Genomic DNA, 17918 nt, shown 5'->3' on the forward strand with positions numbered 1-17918 from the left:
CAGCATCTTGATATGGCACACCTGTGAGGTGGGATGGATTATTTCAGCAAAGGAGAAGTGCTCACTATCACAGATTTAGACTGGTTTGTGAACAATATTTGAGGGAAATGGTGATATTGTGTATGTGGAAAAAGTTTTAGATCTTTGAATTCATCTCATACAAAATGGGAGTAAAACCAAAAGTGTTGCGCTTATATTTTTGTTGAGTGTAAATAAACTTTAATAGAACAAGATGGAACAAAAGAATACAATGACCCTTCCCTGTGTGTGTGTGTGTATATATATATATGTGTATAGCTATAGCAAAAAATAGAATAATGACTAAGCACATGGAGAATAAGCACATCTCCAAAGAAAAAATCTGCATTACATGATTTTCTCCTTGAGTCATAAGAACTTTATCCATTATAATTCAGTAGCAAACTATTATCTAAAGCATCAAAATAACTGTGATAAATAAAAAAGTAAAACTGAACAAATGAAGAATTCCTAAATAAATAAACACAAAGAAGTCCTGCCTCTGCCTTTCCTGCTATGTTCATTTTTATGCATACCCGTAGTCTTCAATGTGCAAATAGTTTTTATTTTTTTATTTTTTCACTGACGCACAAAATTAAAGCCGAACAGCAAAAATACATAAATACAAATAAATAAATGTCCAGATTTCTGGTGGAAAATCCAGAAATGACTGGTGTCAAGTTTGCTCGTGTGAGCTAAGGGAATCGAGTTCCAAGGCGACACTCCGGTGCATTTTAGACAGTGGCCACTGGCGGTGCTGTGGAAGCGCTGCCGCCATCTTGGACTGCTGATGAAGAATGTCACCTCTTTTTCTCTATTAATTTTTTTCATACAGAAGTACATGAGAGTGAGAAGATTGGTGGGGGGGGCGTTCTCGTCTCGGGCAGTCATCCGTAGACATAATTTTGCACACTCTCACGAGCGCCACTAGCTTAGCTTTATGGCAAGCTAAAAGTGGACGCTCTCGTTTTGGACGAACTTCTAGCCAGTTTCTTAGTAGTCTGTGTTAGTACGCGCCTGTGGCCGACGTGTGCAAAAAGTAGTTCCCAGATAATTTCAGACTCATTCGACCCTTACAGGCAGAAAGAAATGCAGTTTCTCCAGGTCTTGGTGTAGTTAACTGGGACTTTTTTTTAACCTAACCTATTGTATAAACTTTTGCAATATGAACTTTTGCAATGTACAATATGCGCACCCTTGTGGCCACAGAATATATATACAAGGTACAGGGTCTGCAGCAGCAACAGCGTGTGCATGTAGTGCAATGTTTACAGTTTGGTGGTTGATGTTGAACTGTTCAACAGTCTGACAGCATTCAGCCTCCTTCCAGAAGGAAGGGGTGTGAACAGACTGTGCGCACGGTGGGTGGAGTCTCGGAGGATGCAGGTGGCTTTGTCTCTACATCTGGAGATGTAGATGTCCCCAATGGGTGGTTAGCTGCATCCGATGGTCCTCTGTGCAGACTTCACCACTCGCTGCAGCACTTTCTTCTCCGCCACTGTGTAGCCACCATACCACACAGGGAGGCAGCAGGACAGGACACTCTTCACTGCACAGCTGTAGAAGGCCCTGAGGACGTCTGTGTTCAGTCCGGCCCTTCCCAATTTCCTCAAAAAATACAGACGGTGGTGGGGTTTCTTGATGACAGCCGTGGTGTTGGTGTGCCAGGTGAGTGTGTTGGAGAGGTGGACTCCAAGATACCTGATGGAGGAGACTATCTCCACTGCTGCTCTGTTGATGTAGAGGGGGGAGGGGGTGGTGGGGGCTGACCTGCGGAAGTCAACAACTATCTCCTTGGTCTTCTGGGTGTTGAGGATGAGGTTGTTGTCTCCGCACCACCGTGTCAGGTTCTCCACTTCTCGCCTGTACGCTGTCTCATCCCCTTGGCTAATGAGCCGATCACTGCTGTATCGTCTGCAAACTTAACAAGATTATTCTTGTGCTGGGCTCTGCAGTCGAAGGTCATCAATGTGTACAGCAATGGACTGAGCACACAACCCTGGGGTGAGCCAGTGTTCAGGATGATGGTGGAGGATGAGGTGGTGTTGATCCTGACACTCTGTGGCCTCCCAGTCAGGAAGTCCAGGATCCAGTTGCACAGTGCTGAGGGGACTCCTAATTCAGCCAGCTTGGAAACCAGTTTCTGCGGGATGATGGTGTTGAACACAGAAGTGAAGTCCAGGAACAGCAGCCTTGTATAGGAGTCTTTGTTCTCTGTGTGGGAGAGGGCCTGATGCACCACGGTGGAGATGGCATCAGCTGTGGACCGGTTTTGCCTGTACGCGTACTGGTGCTCATCTACAGTCACATCGATGGTCTGCTTCAGGCGCCTCATCACCAGCCTCTCAAAGCACTTTGTAGTGATGGGGTTGAGTGCGACTGGCCTGTAGTCGTTGAGGCAGGATGGTGCAGAGGTCTTTGGCACAGGGATTATCCATGATGTCTTGAGGCACGGCGGAGCTCTGGCTTGGGACAGAGAGGTGTTGAATATATCCGCCAGAACCTCAGACAGCTGGTGTGCACAGTCTTTTAGCTGCAGTTGTTTAGTATGATATGTACATGGTGGTCACAGACGGCATTTAAATTTTAACAGTGTGATTGAGGGGATGGAGGTGGTACTTTTTACCCTGACTGAGGGTCAAAAGTCGTAAATTCTGAATGGGTTTATCGACTTGTAATAAAATGTTAGTAAAAATCATATATATATGTTGTTGTCATTAAAAGCCTAGCAATAATATTACAGTGGAAAACACAGCAAGGTAAATGAGCACAATGGCAAGACATACTTCAGATTTATATTTTAATACATAAGGATTTTTTATCCAGACGTATGGGTTCATTAGAGCTTGTAATCAGCTTGAATACAACTTACAAAGCTTCATTTATAAAAATCCATCGAGAATTATGATGACAGGAAAAAACATCACAGTAAATGAACAGAATGACATTTTTTCCCCAAATGTCCACACTTTACATAAAACATTTTTTATACCCAGGCATGTATGGGTTCATTAGAGCGAGCAATTAAAGGGCTTTAATTTTATTAAAATCCGTTAGGAATAACGACGCTAGTGCGAAAAAAGCGGCCAGTTTATTATTTATGATCTGCACATCTCCACTCTGAGCAATTTCGTCGTGCGTTATAGGCGCGTAGTAATGACGTATCAGACATGCGACGGCTAGTTTGCCAAAACGAAAATTCTAAACGACACACGTTTAACATTTTGAAAAATGTCTTTTCTCGATGATGAATCCTCGGATGAGCGACTGGCCGGTGAAACGAAGTTGGAGGGTTTCCTTTTCAGTAAGAACGTTTAAAATACTGTATATCGACCGTGGCGCGCGCGCGCACGTGGTCTGTTGTAAAAATACCATCTATGTTTTAAAAGTGAACGACGGTGGAAATCCCCAGTGCGTGGGGCCGAAATGACCTTTATCAAACACTTTTTGTGGTACCGAAGATTTGTAATAATCTGCCTTTCTAACTTTATCGCATTCGTTAGTAAATGAATAAATAGTACGGAATTGTGTCAAGGTCAATAACGCACTATTAAAGTCAATCTTAGACTAATACATCCATCTAACACTATTAAACTGTTTAAGTATATATTTTAGCCAAACAATTGTTTTTTAGGTCTTCTTTTACTTTGTCTTTCTTGATCTTATGTAGCACGGTGTGACATGGCCATTTCAAGCTCACAAGACATTCACATGTATGAAAATTCACACCCTTACTGAAAAAAGACGATCACAAAATTTTAGTTATTTTGTTTATTATAGACAACCATTTACATATCACATTAGACAGCACATGATACGTAATATACATATCAAATATCACAAATTCTAGATATCACATGAAATCAAACAAATTCATTCTAGTCAGATGCAATGCCCCACTGCACTGAGGAGGTCAGCCATTTGGTCTACGCTCAGCTGTGAAGTCCTGGCAGAGGGTCTGGAGGTGCTTCTGAAGCACAACATAGGATGGTCACCTTTGCCTGCCCTCTAGTGTGTTGCAGTAGTTGTGTGTATAGTCCTTATGGAGCCCATCCACAGCAGTCTAGAATGAGGGATGGTGATGCCTGATGAGCTGGCAGAAGGAAGTATTCCAGGCCAGCCCTAGTGTGCGTTGTTTGTCCTGTCTCCTTCCTCCAGGGTGACTTGATGCACGTTCCATATGTGGATGCCGAACCTTGATGGATTGTTGCGGACACACGGTGGTGGTGGGGGAGCTCCAGGCTGTATTGGTCCTTCCTGAACAGGCCAGAAGGTTCCATTTACATACACTGAATCGATGTAGTCGTTTAAGTCCTCCATCCCGTATGGTGTGCTCCTTCAAATAAGCCATGCCATCTTGTCTTCTGCAAGGAAGGCCAGCCCATCAAGTATCCCAGAGACATGCTTGACATTGTCATCAGAGCAGGAAAGTTCTGTCTTCCCCAGGGCCTGGATCTTCCTCTACATGCTTTGTGATAGGTGGTAGAAGCACACCTGTGTTATGACTTGAGGTCCAAGCACCAAGGACACTGACTGGATAGCAGCTAACTCAAAGTCAGTGACAACAACACAAGGGTCTGGGTACATCTGCATGGTCTCCATCTCCATCTGTGTACTCTTCAGAGAAAGGAAGACATATACATGAGACCGCAGACTCTCCAAGAGGGGCATGTATCACGCAGCGCTGCTCAAAACACTTGGACTCATGCAGTAGTTGCTGTCCATGTGTCAGAGTTCCCCAGGTGGCATAGCTTCTCCTCAGTTGCATGCACGACAACCTGTTGATGCTGCCCTGGGTCAGAGTTATGGGATGTCATTGGGTCTGCTTCACAGGTGTTAGTCCACTCGTCAAGGATGACCAGTTCATGGAGTGTTGCTGGGTACTTGGGTAGACATCCATGGCGCTGATGCTGAAGATCCAGCTTGCAGGTCTGGATCTTGCTGATGTTTGCACTGTCTTTGTCACTGGCAGCAAGGAGGGCTTGTGTAATCTAATCAGAATGCATGTAGCCTGTATCTTAAGGTGCCTTGACACTTGCACGCATTTAACGCCCGCACTGCCATGCAATTCGTCGTTACAATGCCACCCACTGTGTTCCCAGCTGGATGCCATGGTTTTTGCCGCTGGACGCTGCGTATATAAAGTAATTGTTTTGTAGCGGATTAGCTAATCATTTTCTCTGAGTTTGGCTGATGAAACTACCTCTAGTCACTTCTGGAATCACAGAGGACTGTTTTAGCTGTAGCTTTTCTCTCTCTCTCCCTCTCCCTCCCTCCCGTGCACTTCATGACGTGGAGAACGCATTTGGAATAGTCTAAAAGGCAATTGTAATATTTATATTGTAATAGCTTGGTAAAACAGTTGCATGTTCATTCCTTCTTATGAGTAGCTGTAAAATTATGTTTATGATAGATTTAGCGTCTCGTTATAATCGTTCAGGTGAGCTGCGCTGTGATCCGGTGCCCTGACACAATGACTCAGACTCACACTCAGTGTTTTTTAATTGTTTGTGCAATGTTCATGTGAAGTTCACATAATTAATGTGTGGAAGAGAGTTTTGAACATTTCAAAATTTTCTTATTGGGAAGATTTTAATTGACATTCCTCTCAACAACAGTTGTTTTGTCAACCACATTCACCCAACGTTGTAATGTTGCAAGAATTATAAAACAAGCTCTAGATAAAATGATGGGCACATTTTCGACAATCACTACATATGTACATGTTCTAGACGCTGTAATAAACGACTACAACAACAACAAAAATATTTAAACCATTTTATTTACTTCAGTCATATAAATCCAGTCCAATAAATCGAAGGGATGATGCTCTGTCAAAAATCTAGAGGTTGTGTGACTTCTTGACTAAGGGCAGGCCTTGTATACAGACTTATAACCCAATAGAATTGTGAGCCTGAACAATAGGACCCAATGAGGATGTCAAAAAATTGCAAGTTTTTTTTTGTGGGGTGTATAACAAAAATTGTTGTATTTCTGTAAGAGTGTGTCTTAGATGGTTAAATGTGTACATTGTGGTGTGGAAGGTGAGAACTCCAGAAGATTAACTCAACAAATGTGTAAATTGAGGAGAAAAACTATGCTATATTTATGTTTGTGATCTTTTGTGTAGTAACTTAAATCTTTTTTTTTTATGTGAGCTTTTGTCATGGAATTGTTCTGAATACTGTATATTAAGGCAATTTTCTTTCAGGTGGCCCAATATGTTCACGTTTGATGTCAGTTATTGTTATTTACCGTTTTTGGTGTATGTCTACTGGATTTGGCAGGTTTTTTAGCAATAAAAGCTTTGAGCGATTGATTTACACCTGTTCTCGATATATGGCAGGGTGAATACTGGTTACTGCACATGCCAAAATGTTTTTTTTTTTTTTTTTCGGATTAAAAATGACATGTATTTTAATACTCGAAGTGAAAAAAATAAAAATTTTGACATCCTGCAATGTATCATAGCCTAAAGTGATTAGTGTTCCTCTGCTTGTAGGTATAAACTTAATTTAGAACCTAACCATAACCCCTGACACTGCTGCACTACGTACAGATAAAGTTTTGTTCTTGTCATTGGCTGATATATATGGTGAAAATAGTTTCACAGGCTATTTCCACCATGCAGTGAAAATAGTCACACTGTATAAAATTGTGCTTAGATATTCTTGAAAATTCTGGAGTTTTAAGTATGTTGACCGATGTGGACTAACTTACTGAACTAGCTTCATTTAAGGTAAATTAATCATTTAAAAAGCTTGAAACTGACATTTTGTTATTTTCTCCCTCTATCCAGACTGTGAGCTGTCCTCCAAAGTGCCTTTTTACACTTTCCAAGGCGATGAAGAGGAAGATTTGGAACACTTCTTGGAATTGAGAACAGTATTACTGCCACTTTTCACAATTTTATTTGAGACTGTTGATGCTATACTGTACGGAAACCCATTCTTATTGTGCGGCGGCCATTATTTTAAACTATCCAAGGTCACTGTTCACGCACAACCCTGACTCTAACCTGAACCCTACATTTTGAGCTTGGACTTCAGCAGTTGCCTCCTTCCTGTTGAGCTTTGATAGCTTGATAACCCTCATTATCCTACGCTAATCATGGTGGCTTATCGGATGACGTGAGATCGCATCATCTTATTATTGGATTCTGTGCAGTTGCAGAATATAGCACCGTATCAGTAGGCACTTAATTTCACAAAAAGTTATGATGCTGAAGGTGTTCCCTTCTTCATGTTTTCTGTTTACTGGGGAAGAAGACACATGGCCTCTTACATCAGATTGCTGTACATATGAGATCAGACTTACAGGTTGTTGCTCTGTAAAATTTTGAAGGCTGTGCTCAGTCTTAGTTTTTTTAAAATCTGTCTATATGCCACATTCCATTTACCTCAGAAGTCTTAAATATCCAGATTGGGAAATATGTCACACAATAGGTAAATATGTTCCAGTTTCCACACAAGTTGGAAAATAAGCTAGTGTTCTGTCAAGATGTGTAGATTTGTTGATTTACGCGTCCCCACCACTGATCTCTATATATTACTGGATCGCTCATTGGCCAATGTTTTTGAAGAAAACCGGCCGCCATATTACCACTCCGATGTTGTGCTCCTGAGCGGTCTTTTCTGTTGATCTTTAATGCGATGCACGCAACTTTATTCTATGTAATTTTGTTAAACAATACCTTCATGTGCAGCTATAACCTGCGCAAATCACCAGATTAAAGGCTGTGGGCGATCATTTTACCTGTGAGTATGACTGAAATGGGAAGTAATGAACAATAATTTTAAGAATTCTCTCCCTTATTCCAGCATATATTCAAAGATAGTAATAATAATATGCTGATGATTCCACAAAACCTGTATAAACTTTGATTAAGGAATGATAATTTTTAGAATTGAGTATTTGTCCCAGTGAGATATGAGTAATTGAATATAGAAGGGAAGACAGTGTCAAAGTAATAAAAGAAAGAAAATAAATAAAATAGCTAATCATGGCAGGCATAGATTAGGAGGAATCAATCTTACATTATCCGGACAACAAAAATGAGTAAATGAGAGAATCAGCTCAGTTATTACTTAAAATTGTTGACGTTCTAATAAGCTGTCTCTGTGGGGTCCACATAAGTTGGGAGTGGCAAGATGGCCACCACTTTGCTTCAGTGGATTGTACAGCGTGTGTGGGCCAATGAGTTATCTTGTAATATATATACAGATCAATGGGTAAAAATCTGGGTCAAGAGAGCTGCGCATGCGCAGTTGCGCGGGTGGCTGGCTTCTTGATAGGAATGACATCTCGTCGGGACACTGGACACATCAAAGATTTTGCGAGAGCTACAAAAATATGTGGCCTACCAAAGAGACTTCATGCAAGAGAACAGATGGGGCAGAAGTTACATTAGTGTTTTAATTTATTATTCAGATTGTAGCATAGTGTAGCCAGTCGTTGCTTGCAACATCTATGGGTTTAGTCAATATTAGCGACACCAGTTGATAAATAATACATTACGTGGCATTTCATTGATAAAGCTACCACAGTAACATGTCCATAGACATCAGTAGGGCAGTACTTTGTGTACAATTTATTAAAAGACAAGCGTCACTGATGTTGATGCACAGTGCAGCCATCTTGGCTTGTCAACTCTGGGTATGTGGAGTTCGGAGTTGACAAGCTCAAATTCTCCATACCACTTATAATTACTTGTGTAGTGGCATAGAAGGCGCTCTATTTGGTTTTCCTGAATTTTCCTATGTTCGCTGACCGACACAGTTCCATCTCCTTAGTAACCTGTGGTGTATTCAGGGAAAAAAAATATCAAATATGCCATAATATTGGAAAATCATACACATAGTAGTAGTAAATACATAGTCTGAAAAACAACCGCATCCCATCTGATTTTACTTCTGTGTTAGCACACAGCAGCCATGTAGAATATCATTCTGTTGTCTGGTGCCGCTCCGGTTTCACATGGCTTCGCGTGTAAACAAAGTTAACCTCTTTTGATACTTCTAAATTCTACGGGTTCCACATAATGATCAGTAAACATCTTATAGCTGTCGTCACGTTTGTGTTGCTTGATTCTTTTCATTTGTTCATCCACAGTCAGTAAGCGGGTTAACATACACATCACTAATATGAAAGGCTGGGAGTCATTTTAAGTCCTGGGTCCACATCACAGCTGTCCTGTTGAGATTCTGAACGCAGCCATTGTCACCCACGGTCGCTTTCTCTCTGACCTTTCTTGGTCACACTTCAAAATTGGATAAACATGTGCGGCTTTCTCTGAGAGACTCATCAGCTCCCAGCATAGTTTTCCACTGCAGGGAGCAACCCTTATAGTGAGACATTCTCTTGAAACTTTCGTGCTCCTCCATGATGTCAGACATGGACATACCACATGTGAAAGTAGTGGTAAATAAACACTAAAAATAATTCCAAAATAAAGCACACTAGCCAGGCGCTGCTAAGTGAAAATTGTCACTGCTACCGGAGGTATGTTGATCTGCTTAAAAAAAAAAGTATGTTGACTATGCAAAGCATTCTGGGTAATTTCCTCCCCTCTCTCCTATATGCGGCAGGGAAAATTCAAACTTCAGGGGGCATTTCTTCTAAGGCATCACCTTTTTGTACATAACACAAGTGCGTTGGTGCTAGTGGGCAAGGACATACGGCAGCCAAATGTACATCAGGTTCATCTGTAGTGCAAAAATAATCTCATGCAGCAATAATAATAATAATAATAATTAAGGTGCTGGTGTAGCAGACCAAACTGTCCGCCCCTAAAAATTGGTCCGCCTTTTCCATGAGGCTTTGAAATATCCAATGCGCTGTGAATGCATGAGCTAGCAGCTCGTTTAACCGCAGTGCTCTGATCGCTTCTGTCGCCTTTTACGATGAAATGATGCTCAATTTATGTGGAAATGATTGTTGTAGAAAAGCTTCAGATATCTGTCGCTGAGATAGATGATCACTGGTGTGCAGTTTGAAGCAGAAATGAGTTGTTAACCTATGAACCGTGTCGTCAAGGGGGGACTGATTTTTAGGGGGACCGTTCGGTCTGCGACACCAGTTTGTAAACAGCATTTGTTAGTATTAGGCTTAACTTCTAGTTTATTGATGAAGTGAAAACGTGTTCAGAGTTTCAGTCACCCTTTGAAGTGGCCGCCAAAGCGTGAAGTTTTTAACTCATTGACCTTTAAATTTGTGGAACTGTAGGTTTGCCTTGGGGAGGGTGCAAAGGAGGAAAACAATGTGGTGGAAGTCACAGCCATGAACCATCAAGGGAAGACCATCTCAGTGCCCATTGCCAACCTTCACATCAGCTGCCTGCCAATGGTAACACACAGTGGTTAATCTGTACCACAGAGTGCCCAAATGTTGATTGATTGAGTTTCAACTTTTAGTTTCATTTCCTCAGGTTAGTCTGGCAGAGTTTGAGCTGAAAGCCCCAATAACCATCCGGCTCAAGTCTGGGACAGGGCCAGTCACTATCAGCGGGTTACACCTGATTGGTAAGGCAGCACTGCAGTATGCCGTCACACTATAAACACAATCTGACCTTCCCGGTACTGTCTAGATGACATTATGGTGCAGGTTAAACAGTAAAGTTAAAAATAACTGCCATTTCGTTTATCTTATTAATTGTGGTACATTATTCAAATCACCATTCAGTTGCATTATAGTCATGAATCATGTGGAAGTGAACACAAGAGGAGAGTTCCCCAAAACTGATAAGAGTATTTTTGGTGGATCTGTGCATGGTTATTGTTTCTCTGCTTTGTGCAGTGCAGCCAGACGTGTTGCAGTTTGCCACGTTAACATTGAGCACAGCACTGTTGTGTGTTACCGCATGTGAAATGGCACCTTCTGTGAATGAGTGGAAGTAGGCTATGTGACAAATAAGCATGTTGAATTTTAATAGCGTGTCAGAATGAACTGAAGCCTGTGGTGTTTTAATCACCTTCTCAGTGTTGTGGTTGTCTGCAACATAACGTGATAGAATTTAGGAACAGATATCAAAATTTTTGGTTTTCTTGTAGCTTACTTAACTCCAAGTATTAGCAGCAGACTCCAAGTTATTTCATGCACGGTTGAAAGCGTGTGCATTTGTTTTGCAACAAGGGTTCATTTTAACAGTGCAGCCCATAGCCCATCTCTTTAACCCTCAAGCAAACAAGCTATTTTAGCATCTAATATGGTAGGATAATTAATGCATCAAATATAGACGAACCAGTGACTAGCAGATATGCCAGTACTTGGAACACAAATCTCAATGAACCTATCAGTCATCCTTTGTGAGAATCTTGAGCTATTTTCATCCTCACTCTGGGCAGCAAGAATCAGTCTTGATGCTTGTGCAGCTGTAAATCTTGCTATTCTCTGTCTGTTGGCCATGCTTCCCTACAAAGCAGTAAAATATAATGATTACAGTTGGCAAATTACAATCTGAAGATATAATGTTGAAAATCTCATAGATCTTCCCATGGTCATAAGTGACCCCGCACAAGTTTGGATTATACTTGCCACACGGATCGGCCAATCCTTGCAAAATTCTACGAACAAATGCAGTACAAATGGATTGTCAAATTCATGGTAGGAAACGTTTTTCTGATTTAAATTTGAAAAATGGTGCACAAAAATATATCCTCGGGGTCAAAAATGACTCCGCTCAGTTGCTTGAGGGTTAATGAGTCGATGCAGCTGCGTGCTGGTAACCACACGTGAAGTGACCGCTTTTGCCACGGCAGCGGTTTTAACATTCTGTTTCGCTTTTGCACAGCCTCACAAGTCGAAGAGTCAGATCTGTCCGACGAGGAGGAAGAGGAGGACGATGATGACGAGGAGGAGGAAGAGATTGTCCCCATCAAACCAGCAAAGAAAAAGAAGCAGCAGCAGCTGTGAGCAGCTGGCGGTCACCTTTTTAACAAATGTGTTTTTGTACTATGTGGAGACTTTTTACAGCGTTCCTACTTCTTTCACGCGGCCCACTGGATGGTCAGCGTGGTCACAGTTGATTGTTGGCTGGCCTGGAATATAAACACTATGACTGGAGCGCTGTGTCATCGTGTAGATATTCTCACTTCTTCACCCCTCAGTTTCCTGCTGTGAACTTTCCATCTTGGCAGCATGTTAACTGTGGATGTTCTGTTGCAGAAGAACTGTTTGCTGTTAAAATGTCGTCAATGTTTTCTATGACGCAGCAATTACTGAATGCAGATTTGCAATGGTGGGCACAGGTAACCAAAAAGTTAGCTTCGATAACAGTTAATCCGCTAACTGAAAAGTTATCTTTTGTAAAGCTAAACCGATAAACCCCTAAAAAATTTGGCTGAAGTCACACATAAAAGCTAAACCGATAACTTTCAGTATTGATTTCAGTACACTAGGAGCTACTGACACCGCAACGAGCCAGTGCTTCTGTGTTAGATTAGCTTTCTCTCAGCAAAAGACACCTAGTGACTGAGGCGGAGAAGGAAAAGTAAAGACAATTTCTTTACACCATAATGACTCACCAGCATATCACGCCAGTCATCAACAGACATATGGTTAAAATTTTAACTAATTCCAGACAAGTTATTTAATTTAACATCACATCTGGCGTTTTATAAAGTGAAAATATTGGCTATATGTTTTAGTTTTAAAGTAATGCACTAATTTTGAAGGTTTTAGAGATTGGGCCACATATGCTACAGTGCATTATGTGTAACGTTTCACGACAGGACAAATGCATTGAGGCACTCTGATGAGGCTGCACTTTAACCGCTGTGCACGGACAACAGCATTAATCTCTTTGTATAATGTGCCTAAAACGCTCGTGAATATATTCTCTGGGTTTATAGACGTTTGTTTTATGTAAACATGCCAGACGCTCGGGTTTATTATAAGTTTTCAGGGTCTCTACTGCCATCTACTGGGCGGTAGGTGGCAGTGTTCATGGCAGTATTGGACATATCCCATAATCCTTTGAGTGCCAGAGAGTTGCTGCAGCCTCTTATTAACATGATGAAAAGCATAAAAAATGTACATTTTGATTGTATAATGTTCATTTACAATTGTCATCATGTGGATTCTCTGTGCTGTAGACCGCAACAACTCTCTGGAGCTCAAAGGATTATGGGATATCTCATTAGGGTGAACAATGCCATCTACTGGCCAGTAGATGGCAGTAGAGATCCTGAAAACTTGCTAAAACAAATATTCCAAATAATTTGTGTCTGCTGACATGAACAGAAAGCGATCGCAGCTCACACAACCTGAGCTTCTGGCATAAAACAAACACAATAACGTCTATAAACCCAGAGAATATATTCACGAGAGTTTTAGGCACAACAAAGAGTTTAATGCTGTTGTCCATGTGCAGCGGTTAAAGTGCAGCCTCACCAGAGCGTCTCGATGCATTTGTCCTGCCGTGAAACGTTACCCATAATGCACTGCAGCATGTGTGGTCCAAACACTAAAACCTTCAAAATTAGTGCATGACTTTAAAACTAAAACATATATATGATATTTTCACTTTATAAAACACAGATGTGATGTTAATTTAAATAACTTGTCTGGAATTAGTTTGGTTAAAATTTTAATCATAAGTTAAAACTATATGCCTGTTGATGACTTGCGTGATATGCCGACAAGTCATTATGGTGTTAAGAGAAATTATCTTTTTTCTCTCTTCCTTCTTTTTTCTCCTGTAACCAGCTCTCCTCTTTCCGCAGAGGATAGAGCTGTCTGTCTGCTAGGAAACATTTAACAGGTAGATGCTAAAATCTTTGACTTCAGACTTCGTAAATGTTTTTAACTGTTAAGCCTTATTCGCTACGCCTGCAAAGATATGTTAGCGGTCTAAAAATGATCAGACCTAAATTTATCGGAAGCTAATTGGTCCTCTGATGGTTTTCAGAGTGATCTGAAAAGCTAATCCAATAATGAAAACATTAGCTTTGATAATTAGCGGAACTGTGCCCAACACTGGAGATTTGTCACCTTTTATATTGTCGAGTTCTGAGTTTGTTTAGAAATACTGTTGTTGAAATGATCATTTAAATGTGTTGGAAGGAAATGTAATTTCACCTGATGCATCAAATGTACACGATGGCAAATGTTCCTCATCCGTAAGAGCAGGATGTAGTTCCAAATAATGTATTCTGACATTTATTCGTTACCTTTTTTTTTAAAGCCAAACAAAGTTAATAAAGTTTCTGTTGCTATTTGACATCTGTGCAGTTCAATCATATCCATAATAACCACAAACTGGAGCTTTAAACGATGCACACTGTGCAGAAAGTTAAGTGCTTGAGTCATTTAAAATCAATATATCCAAATCCCACTGATGAGAAGAATCAGAGCTGGACAGTCAAACATGCACCGCCTGTTTAACAAGCATCACGTAAAGCATGCTAACCACAACCAACTCTGTGGGTATCAGGTGAAAAAACATTTTAAGGCTCATCTGCACAAGTGATACATCACATCTGGTGTAACTGATGAAAAGACGGCCAGCTGATGACCCATGCCAGATGAGATCTGAATGCCAGTGTTGTCTTCATGTGATCTACAGTGAATCTGGAAGTTATTTACAGCGCTTCACTTTTTTCACATTTTATGTTGCAGCCTTATTCCCCCTACTAGCAAAATTCTACTCACAACACCCCATAATGACAATGTTTTGTTGCTTTTTTTTTTTTTTTTTTAGATTTTTACTAATTTAAGGTTTTGTTTTTTTTTTTTTTCTTTTTCAGTTTTTGCAAATTTCTTAAAAATAAAATGTGATGCCACTTGGTGCACCTATCTTTGGGCAGTTTTGGCCATTCCTCTTTGCAGCACCTCTCAAGCTCCATCAGGTTGGATGGGGAGCGTCAGTTCACACACAGCCATTTTCAGTTCTCTTCAGACATGTTCGATGGGATTCAGGTCTGGGCTCTGCCTGGGACACTCAAGGACATTCACAAAGTTGATATCCACTCCTTTGATATCTTGGCTGTGTGCTTAGTGTCATTGTAAATGGTAAATGGACTGCATTTATATGGTGCTTTTCCTTCTGCATCAGAGGTTCAAAACGCTTTACATACTAATGCCTCACATTCACCCTGATGTCAGGCTACTGCCATACAAGGTAGTCACTACACACCGGGAGCAACTAGGGGATTAAGGACCTCGTCCAAGGGCCCTTAGTGATTTTTTGGTCAGGCTGGGATTTGTACCGAGGATTTTCTGGTCTCAAGCCCTATGCTTAACCACTAGACCATCACCTCCCCTATATTGTCCTGTTGAAAGATGAACCGTCACCCCAGTCTGAGGTCAAGAGTGCTCTGGAGCAGGTTTTCATCCAAGATGTCTCTGTTGCTGCATTCATCTTTCCCTCAATCCTGACTAGTCTCCCAGTTCCTGCTGCTGAAAAACATCCCCACAACATGATGCTGCCCCAACCATGCTTCACTGTAGGGATGGTGCCTGGTTTCCTCCAAACATGACACCTGGCATTCATGCAAAAGAGTTCAATCTTTGTCTCATCAGACCAGAGAATTTTGTTTATTATGGTATGAGAGTCCATCAGGTGCCTTTTGGCAAACTCCAGACAGGCTGACATGTGCCTTTTACTAAGGAGTGGCTTCTGTCTGGCCACTCTACCATACAGGCCTGATTGGTGAATTGCTGCAGAAATGGTTGTCCTGGAAAGTTCTCCTCTCCACAGAGGAATGCTGGAGCTCTGACAGAGTGACCATCAGGTTCTTGGTCACCTCCCTGACTAAGGCCCTTCTCCCTGATCGCTTAGTTTAAGACAGGAGGCCAGCTCTAGGAAGAGTCCTGGTGGATCTGATCTTCATCTATTTATGGATGATGGAGTCCACTCTGCTCATTGGGACCTTCAAAGCAGCAGAAATGTTTTTGTACCCTTCCCCAGATTTGTACCTCGAGACAATCCTGGCTCTGAGGTCTACAGACAAGTCCTTTGACTTCATGCTTGGTTTGTGCTCTGATATGCACTGTCAACTGTGGGACCTTATATGTAGACAAGTGTGTGCCTTTCCAAATCATGTCCAATCAACTGATTTTACACAGGTGAACTTCAGTTAAGCTGTAGAAACATCTGAAGGATGATCAATAGAAACAGGATGCACCTGAGCACAATTTTGAGCTTCATGGCAAAGAACGTGAATATTTATCTACATGTGTTTTTTATTTATTTATTTTATTAAATTAATAAAAATCTAAGAAAAAAGCCATTGTCATTATGGGGTATTGTGTGTAGAGGTTTGAGGGGAAAAATGAATGTCATCCATTTTGGAATAAGGCTGTAACATAAAATGTGGAAAAAGTGAAGCGCTGTGAATATTTAACAAAAAATGGTTTGAAAGAGAAATAAATTTTCTTCATAATTATCCAGTTTACAACTTCTTCAGAGACTGGCAAAAGAAAACCTCAAGTATACTCCCTAAAATGCAGTGTGTGAATAATAAATTGTTAGTAATATGATTATTTAAAAACATTCTTGTAACTCTCCATTAAAACAGTAGATGGTTTAGAAAACAAAAACCCTTTGGTTAGCTTTGACGCAGATCTACAAAATGCAAGTTTATTTAATATCTATTGTAAGCATATTGTCCCAATGTTCTAGAAATGGAGTAATATCCACCCGGTGAAGTTACCATTAATGCAGGTGCAGCAGAATTTTACCAAGGGCTCTATAGTACCATAGACCTGCTGGAATTGACTTGTTGCAGAGAATAATATAATCACATGCATGTGAAGCTGGAGCAGGTTCTGCATTTATCTTAACATGTGCTGAAATGAGCAATGGTGGGTAACCCTGGCTTCGATGAGTAAAAGTCGTTTGTTCAGTACACGCACTAAACAAGCTGATTCTAATTATTTAAATTCAGGCAGGCTAGGTACACAGGTAGGAACAGTATGTGGTTGGACTAGAACGCGTTGATGTCAGTTACCCACCTCTCGAAACGAAGTGGTCAGTTTAGTTAATTTCCAGCATTTAGGCCAGATGGCCTCAAAGTCCACCACTGCATACACACAGAGGTGATTGAATAACCTCCGTGATCAGGGACCGGTAACCACATTATACAAATGGATATTAACAGGAAAGGAATTGGGGAAAACCAAAAATTGGATTTTTTTTTTGTTTGTTTGTTTGCCAAATGGGTCAATTTTCTTCTGTTGATCAATGAATGGAATAATTATTTCAGCTCCAGCATGCACTTCTAAGTATAGAGACAAAGAAGGATTTAAAATATTTACAAATTTCACTTGTGAAACCTCTAAATGTTAATTTTTCTTGGAAGACAGAAAAATTCCAATTCTTATTTTTCCCCCCACCTTTAACATTTTTGGTCTACCAACTATTTGCTAGAAAACCATAGTACCAGAATTCTTGTAGCTTCAGCTGTGCATTAAAACAAAATGTACAGAGGACAGATCAAGCCCAGTAATCAGTTTAGACCTTTAATGGTTGAAGTGGACACGTTACCAGGAAGCTGCACCATATTTAGCATTAGTGTTCCAGCTTTATTGTCTAACTTACTAAACTTTTTAATGCACTTGGGATTACAATTAGCCGGTTCAGTCAAATAGCACTTATAAAATATATGAAAGAGATAAACATACAACATCTTCACAGAGGAGGAGAGTGTATATTTACGCAAAAGACACCATTCTGTTGTCAGGTTTGGTGTCGAAATGGAATGTATGACAAGAATGAAATGGATTCAATGTGCCGAATGTTACCAGCAGTGGAACAAATTAACAGAACACAGTCCTTTTCAAATAAAGGCACTGAGGAGTGTGACTCCATCTGTTTTTAAGCAGGTCCTACCCACGGGGAGGGGACAAAAAACAACTTTGTGTTCATGTGGCAACTGGAGAAATGATAAAATTGAGTGTTT

At 40.8% G+C, this 17918-nt stretch overlaps 1 protein-coding gene across 1 annotated transcript; it reads left to right on the top strand.

Annotated features, from left to right (window-relative positions):
* The first annotated feature begins 3164 nt into the window (after positions 1–3164).
* Positions 3165–12839, top strand: npm3 (nucleophosmin/nucleoplasmin, 3). The gene is made up of 5 exons (XM_034185280.1): positions 3165–3322; positions 6818–6903; positions 10243–10362; positions 10445–10538; positions 11807–12839. Exons 1-5 carry the CDS (start codon positions 3250–3252, stop codon positions 11926–11928), a joined length of 495 nt encoding a protein of 164 aa, XP_034041171.1. The 5' UTR covers positions 3165–3249; the 3' UTR covers positions 11929–12839.
* Positions 12840–17918: the final 5079 nt, after the last annotated feature.

This window comes from Thalassophryne amazonica, chromosome 13, assembly GCF_902500255.1.
Source record: "Thalassophryne amazonica chromosome 13, fThaAma1.1, whole genome shotgun sequence".
NCBI classification, from domain to species: domain Eukaryota; kingdom Metazoa; phylum Chordata; class Actinopteri; order Batrachoidiformes; family Batrachoididae; genus Thalassophryne; species Thalassophryne amazonica.